Genomic DNA, 17,392 nt, shown 5'->3' with positions numbered 1-17,392 from the left:
AACATATAGAAATAAGGTTCTGTTTGTTTGGGCAATAAGGATGCCTTATTATCTCTATAATATTTATGCAGTTAATTATTTTGCTGACTTTTCTGGATTTATAATGCCTTAAATATAGGTTTGAGTTGCCATACTCAGCATGTTACAGGACCAAGCCTTTGTATTGAAGATTTTGTGAAGTAGAGATTGTGTCTTTAATTTTTTAAGTACTATTTGCGTAGCACTACATATATATATTTTATACAAATGCTGAGTGACAGCATGAAAATGTTGCCAGACATCATGGGGTTTTGTTACTGGTCTCATAAAACCGGTGTTTCCCTTAAGTATTCGTCAATGGCTGTCAGGCAGTGATGAGAATCTCAGATTTCATTTCATTTAAAATAGGCTTTTTGATGTTTCAACTTGGGAAATACCAACCCTGCAGGTTAAAAAAGGCAAATAAAATGGACTGGGCATTTATTATTTATCAAATGTTTTGACTTCTGACCTTGTTGTGAGTCAGCTGAGGCTTGTTGGCTAAACAGAACCTGAGGGGGAGTGCAAGGGGGCAGCTTGCTTAAGTAGCTGCTTCAAAAGGCAAAAAGTCGGAAACCCCTTTACTTGTGGCCTGAAATGTTGGCTTTTTAGGACAGCATTTGCTGGTGGTGGCTGTAACCAGAGGGGTCCTCTTTGACAAGAGGGGGAGCGGACCCAGTGGGCATGGTGAGGTGTGACCTAGGCTCCTCCTGAGGAAGCGATGGGTGGATGGACGGATAGATGTCCACTGGTTGTTGTATCTCAGTGCCAGCTACCAGCAGCGTGGCACCCACCCACCATTATTCCTCACAAGCCATCTTGTGCCCACAGGATATACCAGAGGTACCCGTGTCCACTGGCTCCCCTGTTTATTTCAGCTGTTTTCGGTCTCATTAGGGCATCAGCTGTTAAGAGGTCTTAATTCAGGGTGTAATTCATTGGCCGGGGTGAGTTCCGCGTGTCGGGGGGCCGCTGGAGGCCAGCGCAGCGTGGCTCCGGGGTGGAAGGCGCCCGTGGAGTTGCCGTCACGGGGCGCACCGGGGTTTGTGTCGCTGTTGGGGTAACTACGAACCGTGAGAGCAGACGGGGGGTCCCGTGCGGGGCTCGCATAAACCAGGGGAGCCCGCGGGCACCCACGGGGGGAGTGGCGGCGCCGTCACCTGTTGCGTGAAACGGGTGCGGGCAGCGTGCGCGCTCCCGCCGGCAGGGGGCGGCGCGCGTGCGCGAGCCGGCGGTGCCCGAGCAGCGTGGAGGGGCCTGCTCTTCCTCCTCCTCCTCCTCCTCGGGCGCGCGCGGGGGAAAGGCGGCGCGTGCTGACGGGAGCGCGCTCGGGCTCGGTGGCGGCGGCGGCGCAGCGGGGGGATTGTTTGCGCCGCCGCTCGGGGACCGCTCCCCGCCGCGCTCCCCCCCTTCCTCATCATCATCTTCCTCCGCCGCCGCCTCGCCGTGCCCCGCCGCCGCTGTCGCCCCCGTTTCCGTGTCGGGCCCCCACCCCGCAGCCAATATTCCGGAGATCAAGCGCTACGCGGCGACGGCGGCGGGGCCGGCGGTGGGGCCCGGGGCGGTCGTCGGGGCCGGGGGTGACCGCAGCGAGGCCACCACCGCCGCCATGGAAGCGTTGGGACCCGGTGAGAGCCGCGGGGGCGCGGAGGGGTGGTGCGGGGGCCCGGCCGGTCGAGGCCTGGCGGGTCGCGGTCAGCGCCGGCCCTGTCAGGTGTGGGCCCGGCGCCGCGGTGCTACCGGGCCCTGCGGGCCGTGTCAGCGGCGGGGAAGGAGACCGCGGGCCCGGCTGCCCCCGCCATCCGCGGGTAGTAGCCGCTGGGTCGAGCCGGGTGCCGTCGCGGCCTGGGGCGGGCGGTCCGGTTGGTGCCGCAGGCCGGGCCCCGGGGCCGCCGGTGAGCCTGCAGCAGGCCGCCGGCAGCGCGCTGACAAGCGGGCGGGCTTGGAGGCGTCTCGGCAGCCTTGACAAGGAGCCGCAGCCGGTCGCGAAACTTTGCGAGGGGCTGTGCGTGTGCCCCTAGAGCTGCCGCTGCTGCCGTGGGAGCTGCTGCCCGGCGTTCGGCCCCCGAAGGGAACGGGACGTGGCCTCGGGGCGCCGGCCTGGGTGCGGGACAGCGGCAGCGGGGCCGGGGCTCTGCGCGTTCGCAGGAGCCCTGGGAGCTGTGCTGTAGTCAGCTCTGGTTTGACACCGAGCCTTTATCCAGAGTTTAAGGTGATACTTTCTGAAAATACAGACGTTAATTTTTTAATGCTTTTAACAAACTTTGGTTAAATATTGGTGGTATTTTGCACATGGCATTTCCTAATTGTATCTTATTCCATGATCATTATTCTACCAAATACGTGCAAGTTGTATTCCTTTACCTAAGTGGTCTGGGCATCAAGTTCCCACTCACTGTAATCGCAATAACGTTAGTTGTGGTGCAGTGGGAAATGTTTATTCTCACAAAGGTGCTATTCCAGAAGAATCCAGATTTTAAGACAGTGGAGGGCTGACTGGTAAGGTCTGGTGTCTGTGTGGCTGATGCAGCCTGGCCTCTCTGCCTTCCAACTGTAGAAACAGATCCTCTTTTAGTTCTGTACAACTGCTTCCTGTCTGAAGTAACTTGGTTGGAGGTGTCTAGTACATAAGTGACACAGAGTGGGAGAAATTAAAAGCCTGACAGTGCATGTAACCAACCCTAGTCAGGCTGATCAGGTGAAAATCCTGACAAAATAAGTGTGACTTGCAGGACAGCCTGGGGAGACAGGGTTTTAGCTTATTCTCTGTAATTCTTTGAGAAATACCTTTGAAAAGGAAAAGATGTAAGTTTTATCGGCTGTAATCAAAACTGATCGAGGTCAGCTTTGCCCTGCCTGTTTACACAACTTGACAATACCGGGGGAGGAAAATGGGTAAATATAGTTGTCATTTAATCTCTTGCAAGAGGTCAGTGCCTGCACTTACTTCAGACTAATTAGCACTGGATTAATGGATCATCTCTCTACTATCCAAACAAGCACAGCAAACTTTGATTGCCCTTGATGATTCACTCTTGTCAAGGCAGCTGTAGTTTCGTTCCCTGCTAACTGCACCCCACACCCGGTTTATCTGTGCCTGGCGAGCTCCTCGTGGAGGCATCACAGCTCGGCAGGCGGGAGCTGCGGCGCCAGTGATGTGTTGTGTGGGATGCCCGTGGCCCCAGCAGCCACCCCGCTACTGCAGCGTTGGGGAGCTGACGTGTCGAGTGGGATGCAGCTGCTGACGTGCTCTCGGTATTGCTTCTGCTTAGAAATGTGCTAGGGTTAGTGTCCTTGCAGCAGTCATTCTAACTGGTAAAGTATCAGGCATGGGGTGGCTCAAACACCTGGTGTAGAAGGCTCCTTGGAGTTGGTCCTGGGTTTAGTTTATGACTGTACTGAAGTAGTGTTCCCAAATCTGAGTTTCATCCTCTTGACAGCTTAATCTGCCTCTGTTCCCTCCTGGTGTAAACTGTGAGCCTTTGACTTCAGTGGATACTGGCAGGTTATGATAGTGAATTTACCCTAAGTTTTATGGTGGGTTTCCTATTGCATTCTTGTAAGACTTGTTTCCCCTCTCCTTTGCTACTCTGCAATAGAGAGAAGAAACTTGGATCACGCTGAGCACTGGCAGAGAGAGAGAAAACCCATGAAAATACACTAATTCAGTTTGCTTCATGTGCAGTGTCAACTGAGGCTGTGATTAAAAAAGTCTGTTTAATCTTGTTAACATGGTATCTCAGATCTTAACACTTTGAGGAAGTTAACTAAAGACTGAACTAGAGACTAGCTTGTGTGTGAGCACTTTCTCAAGCCTCTAATAATTTCCTCCTTAGAACTGCTCTTGAAGCTCTTACCTTTGTCCAAATAAACTATCTGCTTGAATCTGTTAGGAGTCTTCATGCTTTCTCCCTTACTCTTCAAGAAGAAAACCTAAACCTTTCCTCACTCCTTTCTTTGTGCTGGAATTTTCAGTTGGCTGAAACTGTGCTGTAGGGGAAAGGAATTTCACTGTTAACAACAGTGATGGGTTCATGATGTAAAGGAAATGACATTAACTCTTTGCTTAGATCCTATACAGAAATCTGTTTTTCATTTAGTTTAGAATAAAAATATCCCTTATCAGATTCCAGATAATACCAATTTTCAGATAAAAATTGGGGATATATGTCCTCAGTATGCCAAGAGTGACAATCATTAACAGATGAACTCTAAGCCTGTAGTGAAAGCAATCACCCAAATGTGCTTTTTGTGGCTGTTCCTAATTCTAGAAATGGTGGTAGGAATATATTTATCTTTAAATTACATAAAAATACATACTATGTAAGTGTTTGCCTTCCCCCTCAGGACCCTGTGAAGTTCATAACTGCAGTCATGAATAAATGTCACAGGAACTTTGAGAGTGGATTATGGCACTAACCTGGACCATGCTTTAGGGAACATCTTTTTTTTACCTGGAGGTTCCGAGTGGCTTTAAGGCTGAGCCACTTGGAACACCTCCATTTGCAACCTCAGAAAGCTATTTAAGGTTTCTTTCTGCCCCGTCAGAAAGTCGGCTAAAGAACACCTGGAATGATACTGCACTGGAGGATCGATTACGTCTCATACATATTTATTTGACTTCCCCAGGGCCCCCAGCAAGCCTTTTCCAGCCACCCCGTCGCCCAGGCCTGGGAACTGTTGGGAAACCCATCCGCCTCCTGGCCAACCATTTCCAGGTTCAGATCCCCAAGATTGATGTTTATCACTACGATGTAGATATCAAACCAGAAAAGCGCCCTCGAAGAGTGAACAGGTACGAGCTGTTTAATGGAAAAAAACAAACTACACAATGTATGTGCCTCAGTTTTAGAAAACTGCATCCTAGAAATCCTTCCTCTGCTGAAGGCCAGTTTATGCTTGTGCTATTATTAGCAGTTGCTTGTCAGTGAGCTATAATGTGCTACTCTCCTTGTTTTCATGAAGATGTTTTGCAATTGGCCTGTAATCTGGAAAGCTCTTGGAAATGTGCTGAGTGTTGAACTACAGCTGGTTTTATTTTACAGTCTACAAATGAATGCCCCTGATACTTGTTCCACAGTCTGTTATACAAACATGTGTTAGCAGCTGAGGGGAGGGAATTCAGCTGCAGGTTGACATTTTAGGGTCTATACAAGCTCTTGTCAGTAGAATTGATGCACAGAGCTGACCCCATCGTAGATGCTTGTATTTGTGCCTGTGTTTGAACAGCTCTCCAGATTCCACTGCTGGTTTTGGCTGTATTTCTGCTGATGGTACAGATACCTGCCTTGTGTGTAGGCACCTGTGTGTTGAAATTTAAGTGCCTTCATCTGGAGGTGATTTTTAAAGCTCCTGGTATTGATGTCTGGTGCATTGTTCTTTCTTGTATGTTGCTCACTTAAGTTATGAAAAAGGGAATTAAAACTGTATAAGACCATTGCTGGGCTCTGCTCTTCAAGCTAACTTGCTAAATCCCTCTGTAGAGAGGTGGTGGATACTATGGTGAGACACTTCAAGATGCAGATATTTGGCGATCGGCAGCCTGGATATGACGGGAAACGGAACATGTACACAGCACACCCCTTACCTATTGGCCGGGATAGAGTAAGTGTTTTTATGAGCAGTTTTAAGTTCCTGTGTCATTTGACAAGCGTTCTTTTATTGACATAAACCCAAAATGCTGTCACACGTATTAGTATACACTTGGAAAGGCCAGGCAGCACCAGTTGGGGATCTCTAGGAACATATTGGTGTGCTGCTGAAGTTTGTCATCTTCAGGTTTCTGTTTGGCAGCTCTTCAGCTGGAGAACTTGTCTGTGATAGTGTGAACTAATATGTTGTGCTCCTTCAGCTACAAGGAGATTTCAGTTTTTTCCCACCCTGATAGAAACTTCCCTTTCCTCTGCTCTAGCCCTTGTTCTGTTGCAAAATGATAAAGGAGTTGTAGATGACAGATGCCGGTTTAGTTTGCCTGCACTGTTGAGATATGTCCTCCTGTTTCTTAAGAGCAACATCAGTTGCATTGGCCCTGCAAGCTCTGGGCCTTGTTTGCTGGTAACCCGTTTCTAACAGATTGCAGCCTGTATTAACCAGTCCTGATACAAAACTTAACCCCTACTCTAGAAATACATAGGGTGAGTTCATGTTTACCCTTTGGGTTGACAGTGTGTGAGAATAGTCTCAAGCACTGTGCTAGAACTGAGATTTATGTTTCCCAGTGAGTCTTCTTTTTGACCAGAAGATTTTCTTGCCTTCCGTTTGGTTCAGAAGACATCTTTGCTATTAGTTGGCTGACTTAAAATACAGTGACTCACAGTTCTCCAGAGCTTTGATGTCACCATACTAATTGCTGCTTCAGATTTACATTTAAAGATACCTCAGTGCAGTTTCTCAGATGAACAAATTACAAGCTTTCAAAATCCTAAGGATCTGTAATGTTTTAAGAGAATTACACAAACTAATAATCAAAAATACAGATTCAAAAGAGAGGAGAAAAACATAACACTGCTTAGTGCTGGGATAGTCTGCAATCCATAACAAAAGCTTGGGCTTAATTCTGCTCTGTGTCAGGTGGATATGGAGGTGACGCTTCCAGGAGAGGGGAAGGACCAGACGTTTAAAGTATCCGTTCAGTGGGTGTCAGTCGTCAGCCTTCAGTTGCTGCTGGAGGCTCTGGCAGGGCACTTGAATGAAGTTCCAGAAGATTCTGTACAGGCACTTGACGTAATCACACGGCACCTTCCCTCCATGAGGTGGGTACTTCTGGTGCTTCCTGACTCGCTCCATCCTCTGTCTTAACATCTGTATCAGTTATTATTTGCTGCTATTAGACTCTCACAGTAAGGAGGGATGAGGGATGCAGTTGTGTAACTCAACGCCTGCTTTACAAATTTGCCCTAGAATAGGGAAATCTGATCTGAACTCAGGACTTGTACCTGCTGGTCATGTTTCTAACAGGAATAGCCTTTCCAGCTGCACTGGTGGTAGACACTCTGTGTGCTTGCCATAAGTCAGCTCTAACAGTTCTAATGTACTGTAGGACTGTGCTTTAAACACTACGGGCATGAATGTAAAAAGGTGTATTGGAAAGAAATGATCAAAGTATTCATTTTCTTACCTTTTTCAGGTACACTCCTGTGGGTCGCTCCTTTTTCTCCCCTCCTGAAGGTTATTACCACCCTCTGGGTGGTGGCAGGGAGGTCTGGTTTGGTTTCCACCAGTCAGTCAGGCCTGCCATGTGGAACATGATGCTCAATATTGATGGTATGTGGGAAATTCTGTCTCACTAATTTAACAGAACTCTTTCTGCTTCTAAATTAAATGTCCTCTTCTTTTTATCTTAGTGTCAGCAACTGCTTTCTATCGCGCTCAGCCTATCATTGAGTTCATGTGTGAGGTCTTGGACATTCAGAACATCAATGAGCAATCCAAGCCCCTTACAGACTCCCAGCGTGTCAAGTTTACCAAAGAAATCAGAGGTAAAAACTTTGTCCTAAAGCTGCTGCAGCAAAATACTGTAAGCCTGCTCATGTTGGGCTGATGAAAATAGGCAAGGCATTGAGGAAGCTGGCCTATTCCCTCATGCCTTCATCTTTCTCAAAGGTGACTCATAGGCCTGAATTATAGAACTTTTGTGTTGGGCTTTCAGGTCTGAAAGTAGAGGTTACCCACTGTGGCCAGATGAAGAGAAAATACCGGGTTTGCAATGTTACTCGGCGACCAGCTAGTCATCAGACGTATGTACACAAGCATTTTCTGCCCCTTTCTAAGCTCTCAGACCTATTAGATGTAGGGGGTCCATTCTTTATACAAGAATGAGTTGATTCTGGAGGTGAAGCAGCTGTGTGGCTTGAACGTTTAGTCTTAATGGAGTGGAAGACTAGTGTGGGGTTAGACCATTGCTTCATTTCCTTCAGCACAGGGCAATTCAAGCTGTGTCCTGGCTTTTACATTTTAAAGGCTATAATTTTTAAAATAGCTATGAAAAAATGCAGTCTACAGAAATATACAATAGAGATAATAGAGAAATCTTTTCATAAAGAAGTGAGCAAGTAGCTAAGGAAAAGAAACCTTTGCAGCATTTCTAGTATGGCATACATTTTCCATACCATTTTTTCCTTTTGAAAAAAATAATCTTGAAAAGTCTAACCAGAACAAATGTCCTTTGTAGGTTTCCTCTGCAGCTGGAAAATGGGCAGGCTATGGAGTGCACAGTAGCTCAGTATTTTAAGCAGAAGTACAGTCTGCAGCTGAAATATCCTCACCTTCCCTGTCTCCAAGTAGGGCAGGAACAGAAACACACATACTTGCCACTTGAGGTAAGAATCTTTCTCTTGCACTATGCTGTATCCTCTGCCAAACAGCATCATGCCACCTCTCGCTGTCCCTGTGTAGGTGTGCAACATAGTGGCAGGCCAGAGATGTATAAAGAAGCTAACAGACAATCAGACATCGACTATGATAAAAGCAACTGCAAGATCTGCACCAGACCGCCAGGAAGAAATCAGCAGACTGGTAAGTATCTTTTCCAGCTGAACACTCTGTGTTTGTCACTTCTTACAGCCCCTCACAAGCACTGTAGCATGTGTCACGATAAGCAGAATGACCAAGAACTGCAGAATGTAAAGAATCAGACTTCTTTAAAACACATCCTTTTAAATGGAAAGCCTGTTGATGGCCATTTCCTGTAGTTCCATGAATACTTTTCTTGTCACCAGGTGAAAAGTAACAGTATGGTTGGTGGACCCGATCCCTACCTGAAGGAGTTTGGTATTGTTGTCCACAATGAAATGACAGAGTTGACAGGCAGAGTCTTGCCAGCACCAATGCTGCAATATGGAGGCAGGGTGAGTTACTGAAGTGTTTCATGTATCTTTGCACAAGGCTTCCTTTGTTTGGCTGGAGTTGAAACAAAGCAGCATTTTATTTTCATTTTTAATTTGCCTTTGGTTTTTTTACCTAGAACAAGACTGTGGCCACACCAAACCAAGGTGTGTGGGACATGAGAGGCAAACAGTTCTATGCTGGCATTGAGATTAAAGTTTGGGCTGTTGCCTGTTTTGCTCCTCAAAAACAATGCAGGGAAGACTTACTAAAGTAAGTGTTTCCATATTCATTCATGGTTTATTTTCCTCATGTTTCTGAAAGGTGATATGCAGTATAAGTTGAATTTAATGCACCTAATAGTAAAAGGAGGAAAAGACAGTTTTGCAGTGTCTTAAATACTTACAGCTTGGGAGGAGACTACAACAAAGTTCATAACCTAATTGGCAGCTAAGAAAAGCATTAATTCCCTTACCACTGAGGCTGTGTTTCGTGCTCTGGTGGCTGCATTCCACTTGTATTCTGTTGTTCATACAAATAACTGATGATGGTCTTTCATTCTAAAACCTGAACTATTTATTTTTTCCTTAACCTTCACTGCCTTCCAGGCAACAAACACCACATTTTTGAACCCTGTCCTTCAAATTACAGAATTCTAAAGATAGAGGTTGTGAACCACTGAAGTGTTTGGCAAACATCAGGCCTCATGGTGCTGAGGTGCTGGCACAGGGTGCCCAGAGAAGCTGTGGCTGCCCCATCCCTGGCAGTGCTCAAGGCCAGGTTGGACACAGGGGCTTGGAGCAAGCTGCTCCAGTGGAAGGGGTCCCTGCCCGTGGCAGGGGTTGGAGCTGGACGAGTTGATGAGCTTTTAGGGTCCCTTCCAACCCAAATGAGTCTGGTTCTGTGGTTGCAGTAATGCTCTGGTACGTTTGGTGGATGAGTAAAAATTGACCAAAGCATCAGCATTAGTTTGGGAATCTGCCTCAAAATGTTCAACTCAAATGTATGCTTGTTTCTGTCGGACTTGTAAAATTATAGAAACAGGCTTATGGAGATTCCTCAGTCAGGATTAGGATCATGTTTGTGAGTTCCTTATAGTGATAGAAGTACTGAAAAATAACTGCTGTAGTGTCAAATTGGCAATGCTGTGAAACTGCTGCGATAGCTCAGATCTTGTTGATAAAACCAATGGCAAAAGATCAGGACAGATCCATTTGTATTTCCTTTACAGGAGTTTCACAGACCAGCTGCGCAAGATCTCCAAGGACGCAGGGATGCCCATCCAAGGCCAGCCCTGCTTCTGCAAATACGCCCAGGGTGCAGACAGTGTGGAGCCCATGTTTAAACACTTAAAACTGACCTATGTTGGTCTGCAGCTGATCGTGGTGATTCTGCCTGGAAAGACACCCGTGTATGGTATGGAGAAGAGGCTGTGAAGGGTTAATTAGTAGTATAGCAAGTGGGCATCTCACTGTGCACTTCGGGAGCAGGAAGGAGACAGGGCAGGCAGTATGTTCTGTTTATAAAGGGGTTTTGGAGATGGATTGGTTGGGCCTGATCAGAGCATTTGTATGTTACCAAAGAGTGAACTGAACCTTTGTCAGTGAACTTTGAAGGATCTAAATTACACTATCATTTAAGTAAGAGAAAGCAGATGGAAATACTGACTGCTCAGCTGGAACCACTGATTTCTTTCTCTGTCACAGCTGAAGTGAAGCGGGTTGGTGACACTCTCCTGGGAATGGCCACGCAGTGTGTTCAGGTAAAGAATGTGGTAAAAACCTCGCCACAAACGCTGTCCAACCTGTGTCTGAAGATAAACGCAAAGCTTGGAGGAATCAACAATGTGCTGGTACCTCATCAAAGGTGAGATTAAATCTAAAGTTTTCCTTGAAGTCTGGGTTGTCCAGCAAAATGGTGTCATTTTGTTTATGCTAAAATGATACCCTTCAAAATATTACATGCTTTAGAAGTACCCACAGTCTGAAGTGGACAGAGAAGGATGCCCTGTGCCAAGGGTCATCTCTAGTGTGAAAGCCAGCTCTTGGTGTGTGTAAAAACAAGCTCACAAAGGCATTTTTCCATGTCTCTCTGTCCTGCCTTTGGGTTTACTCAGTCTACATTTTCCTCCTGCCACCTCCTTAGGAATATATTTCCTTTCAAACTGAGATTAAGAAGAGCGAGGAGGAGTGACTTGTGGTCAGTGCTTGTAACTTGCTTTGCTTGTGATCATTTTCACTTGCCTGTCCTCTCTGGACTGAAACTGGTTGAGGCAGAGAACTTTGTGCTTGAAGATTCTGCAGAGAGTTAGTTCTGTTGAATGATTTGGATAGCCCTTCCTTCGTTGTAATTTTTGTTGTCGTTGTTCCTCACCCCCTCTTTTTTGTATTATTATTTATTATTTAATGAACCTTTCTCATATTTAAACAGGCCCTCGGTGTTCCAGCAGCCAGTGATCTTTCTGGGAGCAGACGTCACCCACCCTCCTGCTGGGGATGGCAAGAAGCCTTCCATAGCTGCGGTGGTGGGCAGCATGGACGGGCACCCCAGCCGCTACTGTGCCACTGTGCGCGTGCAGACCTCGCGCCAGGAGACCTCCCAGGAGCTGCTCTACAGCCAGGAGGTGATCCAGGACCTCACTAACATGGTGCGAGAACTCTTGATCCAGTTCTACAAATCCACTCGTTTCAAGCCCACAAGGATCATTTACTACAGAGGGGGAGTATCAGAAGGACAGATGAAGCAGGTATTGTCTAATGATTCCTTGTTGCTTGTGAAAAGGGATTGGCCCTTGAAAATATATATATATGTATTGATGTGGATTGCATTCATTACAGGGGCAGTGAACAGTTTCACTGAGATTTCCTGGGCAAGCACAATGTACAGTTATCCTGTCTTGATTATATTCCTTGCAAAGTGGCATTTGAACACACACACACATATGCACACAAAAGGAAAATAGTAATACATGTACTGAATTCAGCACCTAATAGTGAAATCTTCTGCTTCTAGGTAGCTTGGCCAGAACTGATAGCAATCCGGAAGGCCTGTATTAGTTTGGAAGAAGATTACAGACCAGGAATAACCTACATTGTTGTGCAGAAAAGGCATCACACCAGACTGTTCTGTGCTGACAAAACTGAAAGGGCAAGTAATGTTGACTACATAAGAAAGAGGTGATGGCAACAGGAAAGTAAGATTGTTTGGTTAACTGGGGTGGTATCCATCTTGCCCACTAAAATGGAATTATCTGTATGAGTAGTAGCAGTTTGGTGTGGTAACAGGATTTCTCTGCCAAAATAACGAGTTCCTCCCCTTTTTTATTGCTCTAGACCAAGTGGTCAGGGTGGAACAGCTTGTTCCCAGCTCCTTTTGGAGTAGGCGTACTCTGTATCCCTGTATTTGTGTACCTGGAGCTGCAGCTGGGGTTTTTATAGTCTGGGATTCCTGGCTGTAAACTGAACTGGTTGGTCAGTTTGGTGCCTGTTCTGTCTCTTGATATCTGTGCGATTTGCCTGTGGCACAAATCCACAAGCCAATGGAGGAAACCTTCTTAAGGGGAGAGTTCTTGATCTCCTCAGAAATCAGAGCCCTGGGGTGTGAGTGCAAACAAGGGTATGAAATGAATTTCTTTCAGAAACCCTGCGTTTTCAGATTCTGAACTCCTTGTGTAGGCTTTATCCCACTCTGCAATTTTAACGGTACTGCCAAGTGTTTTATTTTCCTCTGATGACACACCAGTTGGATTTGGTGACGTTTCCAAAAATGAACTCACTGAGAACATTTTCATCCCTCCTATGTAAATGACCTTAATACTTTTCCACCTTTTTAAGCAGTAAGTTCTCGAGCAGCTTTAAGTAGAGCCTACCTTAGGAGGTATTTTGGGGCCACTTCCAAAAAACCCCATGGGCTAATAATAAACTTTCCTCAATAGGTGGGTAAGAGCGGCAACGTTCCAGCAGGCACTACTGTGGACAGCACGATCACACATCCTTCTGAATTTGACTTTTACCTCTGTAGCCATGCAGGAATTCAGGTAATGTCAGCTCTGCTGTGCTCAGGCTATAGGACTAAGTCCTTATAGTTGTCCCCATGAGTAATGTCACTTCTGTTTATAGCTTGGCAGCTTTACAGTCGTGTGTGTTCGGTGCCCGTTTGGCACTTGCTCTTCAGTGCACTGACAGAAGGTCCAGGCTTCAGGTATGACCTCTGTTTTTGTTGATGCTCTCCAGCTGACTGCTCCTCTGTTCTCCACAGGGAACCAGCCGCCCCTCTCACTACCAGGTCCTGTGGGATGACAACTGCTTTACCGCAGACGAGCTGCAGCTGTTGACGTACCAGCTGTGTCACACCTATGTCCGGTGCACGCGATCCGTCTCTATCCCAGCCCCTGCGTACTATGCCAGGCTGGTAGCGTTTAGAGCCAGATACCATCTTGTGGACAAGGATCATGACAGGTAAGGAACTTTGCCTCATCATCTTGGTAGCCAGATAGCTGGAATTACATCCTGCTTTGCCTGATTGTTCATGGTTATCTGTATGTGCCTGCATTTCCACAGTGCTGAAGGCAGCCATGTGTCAGGACAGAGCAATGGCCGTGATCCTCAGGCTCTGGCAAAAGCAGTGCAGATCCACCATGACACTCAGCATACGATGTATTTTGCTTGAGAGCATCTGGGAAGATGAGGCAAAACCAACAACCCGTGCAGTCCTGAAATGTTTTGAATGCCTACTGCTATAGCTGGGGCCCAGTTGATTTCAGGCTGCCCACTACCAGCAGCTCTGACCAGTCGCACTGAATCTGTACTTCACAGCAGTGTCTGATGCACCAACATAATTGAGCCATTTGTTTCATTGTTTTCTGTAATAGAAATTCATAGACTTGTCTTTTCTGATGCATTGGACTGAATTTTTACCTCAAAGTGTAAAAGGCCGATCATCCTGAAATTTTTAAAGGATTTGGCACGAAAGGTTTCTATTGAATATTTTGCTAGCTATCGTTTTTGAGTTCTCTTCTCATCCCATGAGCTTAACATGACGACTTGATTCCCCGTCTTCACGCCCTGCTTAGTGAGTATGCATATTGATGGCAAAATGTTTTTCTCCAGTTCAATGTAATCGTTTTATTGTGTGGGGCCATAGATTTTTTAATGGAGATTTTAGACTTCACTACTGTAAATGCCTTTTATGGAACGTAACTTTCACAGGTATTGCAGTTTTTTGTCAGTTTTACTAAGTATCTTTTTAATCTCTGCAGACTTCGGCTGCGAAGCAATTGCACTATACTGCGAGTTCGACTAGGTGGTTCTTGTTCTGTGAATGTGTAATATAAACAGATAGTGATGCCTGTCAGTAGATTTGAATTCTAATGGTTATAAATAATACTGCCATGGTATCGTAACAAGTACTGAACCATCATTTCCCCCCTCTAAAAATGATAAAAAAAAAAAAGAAAACAAAAAAAATTAGCTTTTAGGTATTTTGCAGACTTTTACAAAAGTGCCCACTTGATGCTGCTGTGTGGTTTGATAAATCTAAGGGATTTTAAAACTTTTTTCTCATAGAAGGTTTAACTTTGGCAATAAATCTTTGTTTTTTAAGCCCCCCCAGCAGTGTAATTTTCTAGCTGAGGATTGTGCATGAGTCGAACCAACGTTCTCGTGTCGTTTTTCTGAACACACAATTTGGCCATTTTGGAAACGAATTGGGAAAGATGCATTTCCATGCTTTTTTTAAGACTTCTTTTTAACTGTTTTATATTCACTGTTGGTGTCCTGTCTACAGCATTTTTTATAAGCTTGGAAACTGGGTGTTACGTGTAGGGAAGGCTTGCCAATCTGTACAGTCTACATGTGTTGTGTGACCGGCAACCTAAGGACCTGTTACCAGCATTTTAAACTCTTTGGTTTTCTCTTCCCCTGGGAATCTAGGTTGCGCACACAACTGCATCCAACAGCATGTGTAACCAACGTAACTCTCATCGACTGATCCTGTCCCAGCCTAGAAGTTAGGGGTTTGGTTAATCTGCTTGGCTTTGTTCCAGCTGCAGTGTAGGATAAAGAACAGGGACTCGGTTTCACCGGATGCTCTGGGGATCCGTGAACATGGTGTGTTAAGACTAGATCCCCCTTAGTGTTAACCTGAGCTAGTGCAGATTAAAACCTTGTTCCTAAACTGAGGAGAGCCGACACCACTACTTCAGACCAGGAGCTGAAGTCCAAGGATTGCACTGTGGGCTCTGATGCTCGGGTGGGGTTTGCTGCTAAGTTGTCTGCTGTTCCAAAGCATAGGAACCAGCCCCCTCAAAATGTCAGCAATATGAAATGCTGTTTCCTTCAATCTTTAAGCTTGTAAATAAATAAAAGTTTACATTTCTAACCGCTGGGGGTTACTTTCAGCTGTACCAGAGTACACTGAACTTCAAACAGTTTTATAACCTCCTTTCAAGTAGGACGTCTCATTAAATTTAGTTTAAAATTTTATTCCTTTCTGTTGCAAATGGGACTGAAGCGAACTCTGCTCCTGGCACGTGCTGAGGGCGGGTTTAGATTGAAAGGAAAAAAGATTCTTTTTAAGTTTTTTTAATTATTTTTTCTTTTGTTTAAAGAATACCTCACTTGTGTAATAAAATCAGGACATGTGGGTGGGAGACTGACCGCTGCTCCAGCTGGATGGCTGCTTTTCTCAGTACTCGTTCAGGGAGAACACAAAAAAACCCCCTTGTTAGAATGAACTCTGACTGACCCAACACAAACCAGAGAACTTTGGCACCTTGAAAAGAAACTGAGCGCCCTTTATAGGTGATAAGATCAAAGATCACTGTTGTGAGTTTGTGCACTAGGCAAGAATGTGGCTGGTTTAATGGAGGGGGCGTAAGGAAGATGTAGTTTTTAGTTGTCCAGTGCCAAGCACTCCTAGTTCAGATTGAGTGAAGCGAGAGCCTCTCCTCTGTTTGCCTGGGACCGGACTCGATATTTAACCTCAGACTAGGTGGGTTCTTAGACCTTGCCGTGGGAGGAGGGTCAGGACTGTAGTGTGGTGGTACTGGTAAGACCAACGCTGCGGCAGTTCCTGCACGGGTCTGAGGCCACGTCGAGAGGTTGGGCTTGACATGTGGATTAGCCCCTTGGGCCTGACTGAATCGTTATGCATGTGTCAATCAATGGGAAGATGTGCATTCTGTAGATGTAGTTTTTAGGGTGTTTTGGGTTTGGTTTTTGTTATTTTTTTTTAACTAAATAAAGCCTGTTGGGCACTGTTTAGCTCTGTGGTGTGAAAGAGTTTAAATGTAGCAACGTTTAACGAGTTGGGGAAGGGGTGGTTGGCGTTTAAAAACACAAAAGGGGGCAGAAATCCCGTTTTCAACCAGTTCTGCTTGCTTTGTGAACAGCTGAGTTCTGAACAAGTGCTGGTGGTCGTTTTGAAGGGCCTGGTGCTCTATCTGTGCTCTAAGTACCACAGTCGGCTTTATCCGAAGGGCATTGGAGGTGGCTGCTCGCAGCACAGCTCTGGTCCCAGGTCAAACCCCACCAGCAGCTCTATTCTGTGCACTGGGGACCTTGTTCAGATCCAGCGTTTAACACAACCCACCCCCAAGCTCCCTTTGTGGATGTGCTGTAGGAGTTTTCTTGCTCAATAGCAAGGGAGTCGCTCTGCTTTCATTTTCGGAAGGCAGGGTTTGGAGGGCATTGTATCAATCCTGTTCCGACTACGAGGCTTTTTCCTCATGCACTGGAGGAAAGACCTTGTAATATCACAGATTTTCTTATACCTTGCTATTGGCATTTTCATATTTCTATGTCTAGAGCTGAAACTTCAATGTAAGATGTTTGCATTTGTTCCTTTTGACTTACGATGTAATTCTTTTTGTTTCGATATTGTTGGACTTGTAATGTTTAAACCTGTATTTTATTAAATGGGGACTGGATGTATGTCTATAGCAATACGAGGTACTCTTTCTAACCTGTCCTGGGTGGGTGACAGCCCCACGTTGCGCTAAGATGCTGGTCGTGTACAACTTGCAATGTATTTTTTTTTTTTTAGCCTGCAGGGATATTTTGTGTTCATGTGTCCAAAAAAAAGAATAATAAGAATAATAAGAATAATAAAAAAAGGCATTCTTGTGCCAAATGTTGTTTTTTCCTTGTTGCTGTCTAATAAATGCAATGTACAGAGTGAGCAACTGCTACTGCTGCCTGTAAACAAATGTCTTAAATTATTTAATTAAACCTTGTACACCACGTGTGACCTGCGGACCTCATTGCCACCCCATCTTTCTTTGTGACGGGCTAGGGTGCAGAACTACCCACGGGTGCCATCTCGTGCGGTGCTGACTACCCAGGGGCACACGTTCAGCATGGGTGTTTCATGTTCTCAGGAACTGTATGGCAACATGTAGAGCAAACATGGCATTACCAGCCTCTGTCAGCCTGGGGAAATAGCTCCAGATTAGAGAGTTCACAATTAATAAGCCAGAGCCGTTTGCTTATTCATCTGCTGTGTTTCAGGTGTTGTTTGCTCAGACAACAAGAGCATCACTAAAATGATGATG

The 17,392-nt window shown here is 45.8% G+C and overlaps 2 protein-coding genes across 3 annotated transcripts in view; one reads left to right on the top strand and one right to left on the bottom strand.

Annotated features, from left to right (window-relative positions):
* PSMB2 (proteasome 20S subunit beta 2) overlaps positions 1–17,392 on the bottom strand; it is a 183,517-nt gene that overhangs the window by 72,087 nt on the left and 94,038 nt on the right. The gene's annotated exons all lie outside the window — the stretch shown is intronic.
* Positions 1,229–17,029, top strand: LOC133216231 (protein argonaute-4). Its single transcript, XM_061360785.1, has 18 exons — positions 1,229–1,646; positions 4,648–4,813; positions 5,502–5,622; positions 6,589–6,770; positions 7,145–7,281; positions 7,362–7,496; positions 7,667–7,754; positions 8,189–8,336; positions 8,413–8,532; positions 8,736–8,864; positions 8,981–9,114; positions 10,073–10,257; positions 10,548–10,707; positions 11,272–11,587; positions 11,854–11,988; positions 12,776–12,877; positions 13,099–13,298; positions 13,401–17,029. The coding sequence occupies exons 1-18, from the start codon at positions 1,628–1,630 to the stop codon at positions 13,507–13,509; spliced, it is 2,586 nt and encodes an 861-aa protein (XP_061216769.1). The 5' UTR covers positions 1,229–1,627; the 3' UTR covers positions 13,510–17,029.

Source organism: Neopsephotus bourkii, unplaced genomic scaffold (assembly GCF_033783945.1).
Source record: "Neopsephotus bourkii isolate Nb327-2 ecotype Australia unplaced genomic scaffold, CSIRO-AGI_Nbou_v1 NB_1036, whole genome shotgun sequence".
Lineage (NCBI taxonomy): Eukaryota > Metazoa > Chordata > Aves > Psittaciformes > Psittacidae > Neopsephotus > Neopsephotus bourkii.
Note: the sequence above shows the minus strand (reverse complement) of the source record. Positions and strands in the feature narration are given on the sequence as shown.

Excerpts from the sequence above, each read along its gene's own strand:
- LOC133216231 (XM_061360785.1), top strand. Across the intron at positions 7,755-8,188 it reads CGACCAGCTAGTCATCAGAC|GTTTCCTCTGCAGCTGGAAA; the intron begins GTATGTACACAA and ends TGTCCTTTGTAG. Across the intron at positions 8,865-8,980 it reads TGCTGCAATATGGAGGCAGG|AACAAGACTGTGGCCACACC; the intron begins GTGAGTTACTGA and ends TTTTTTACCTAG.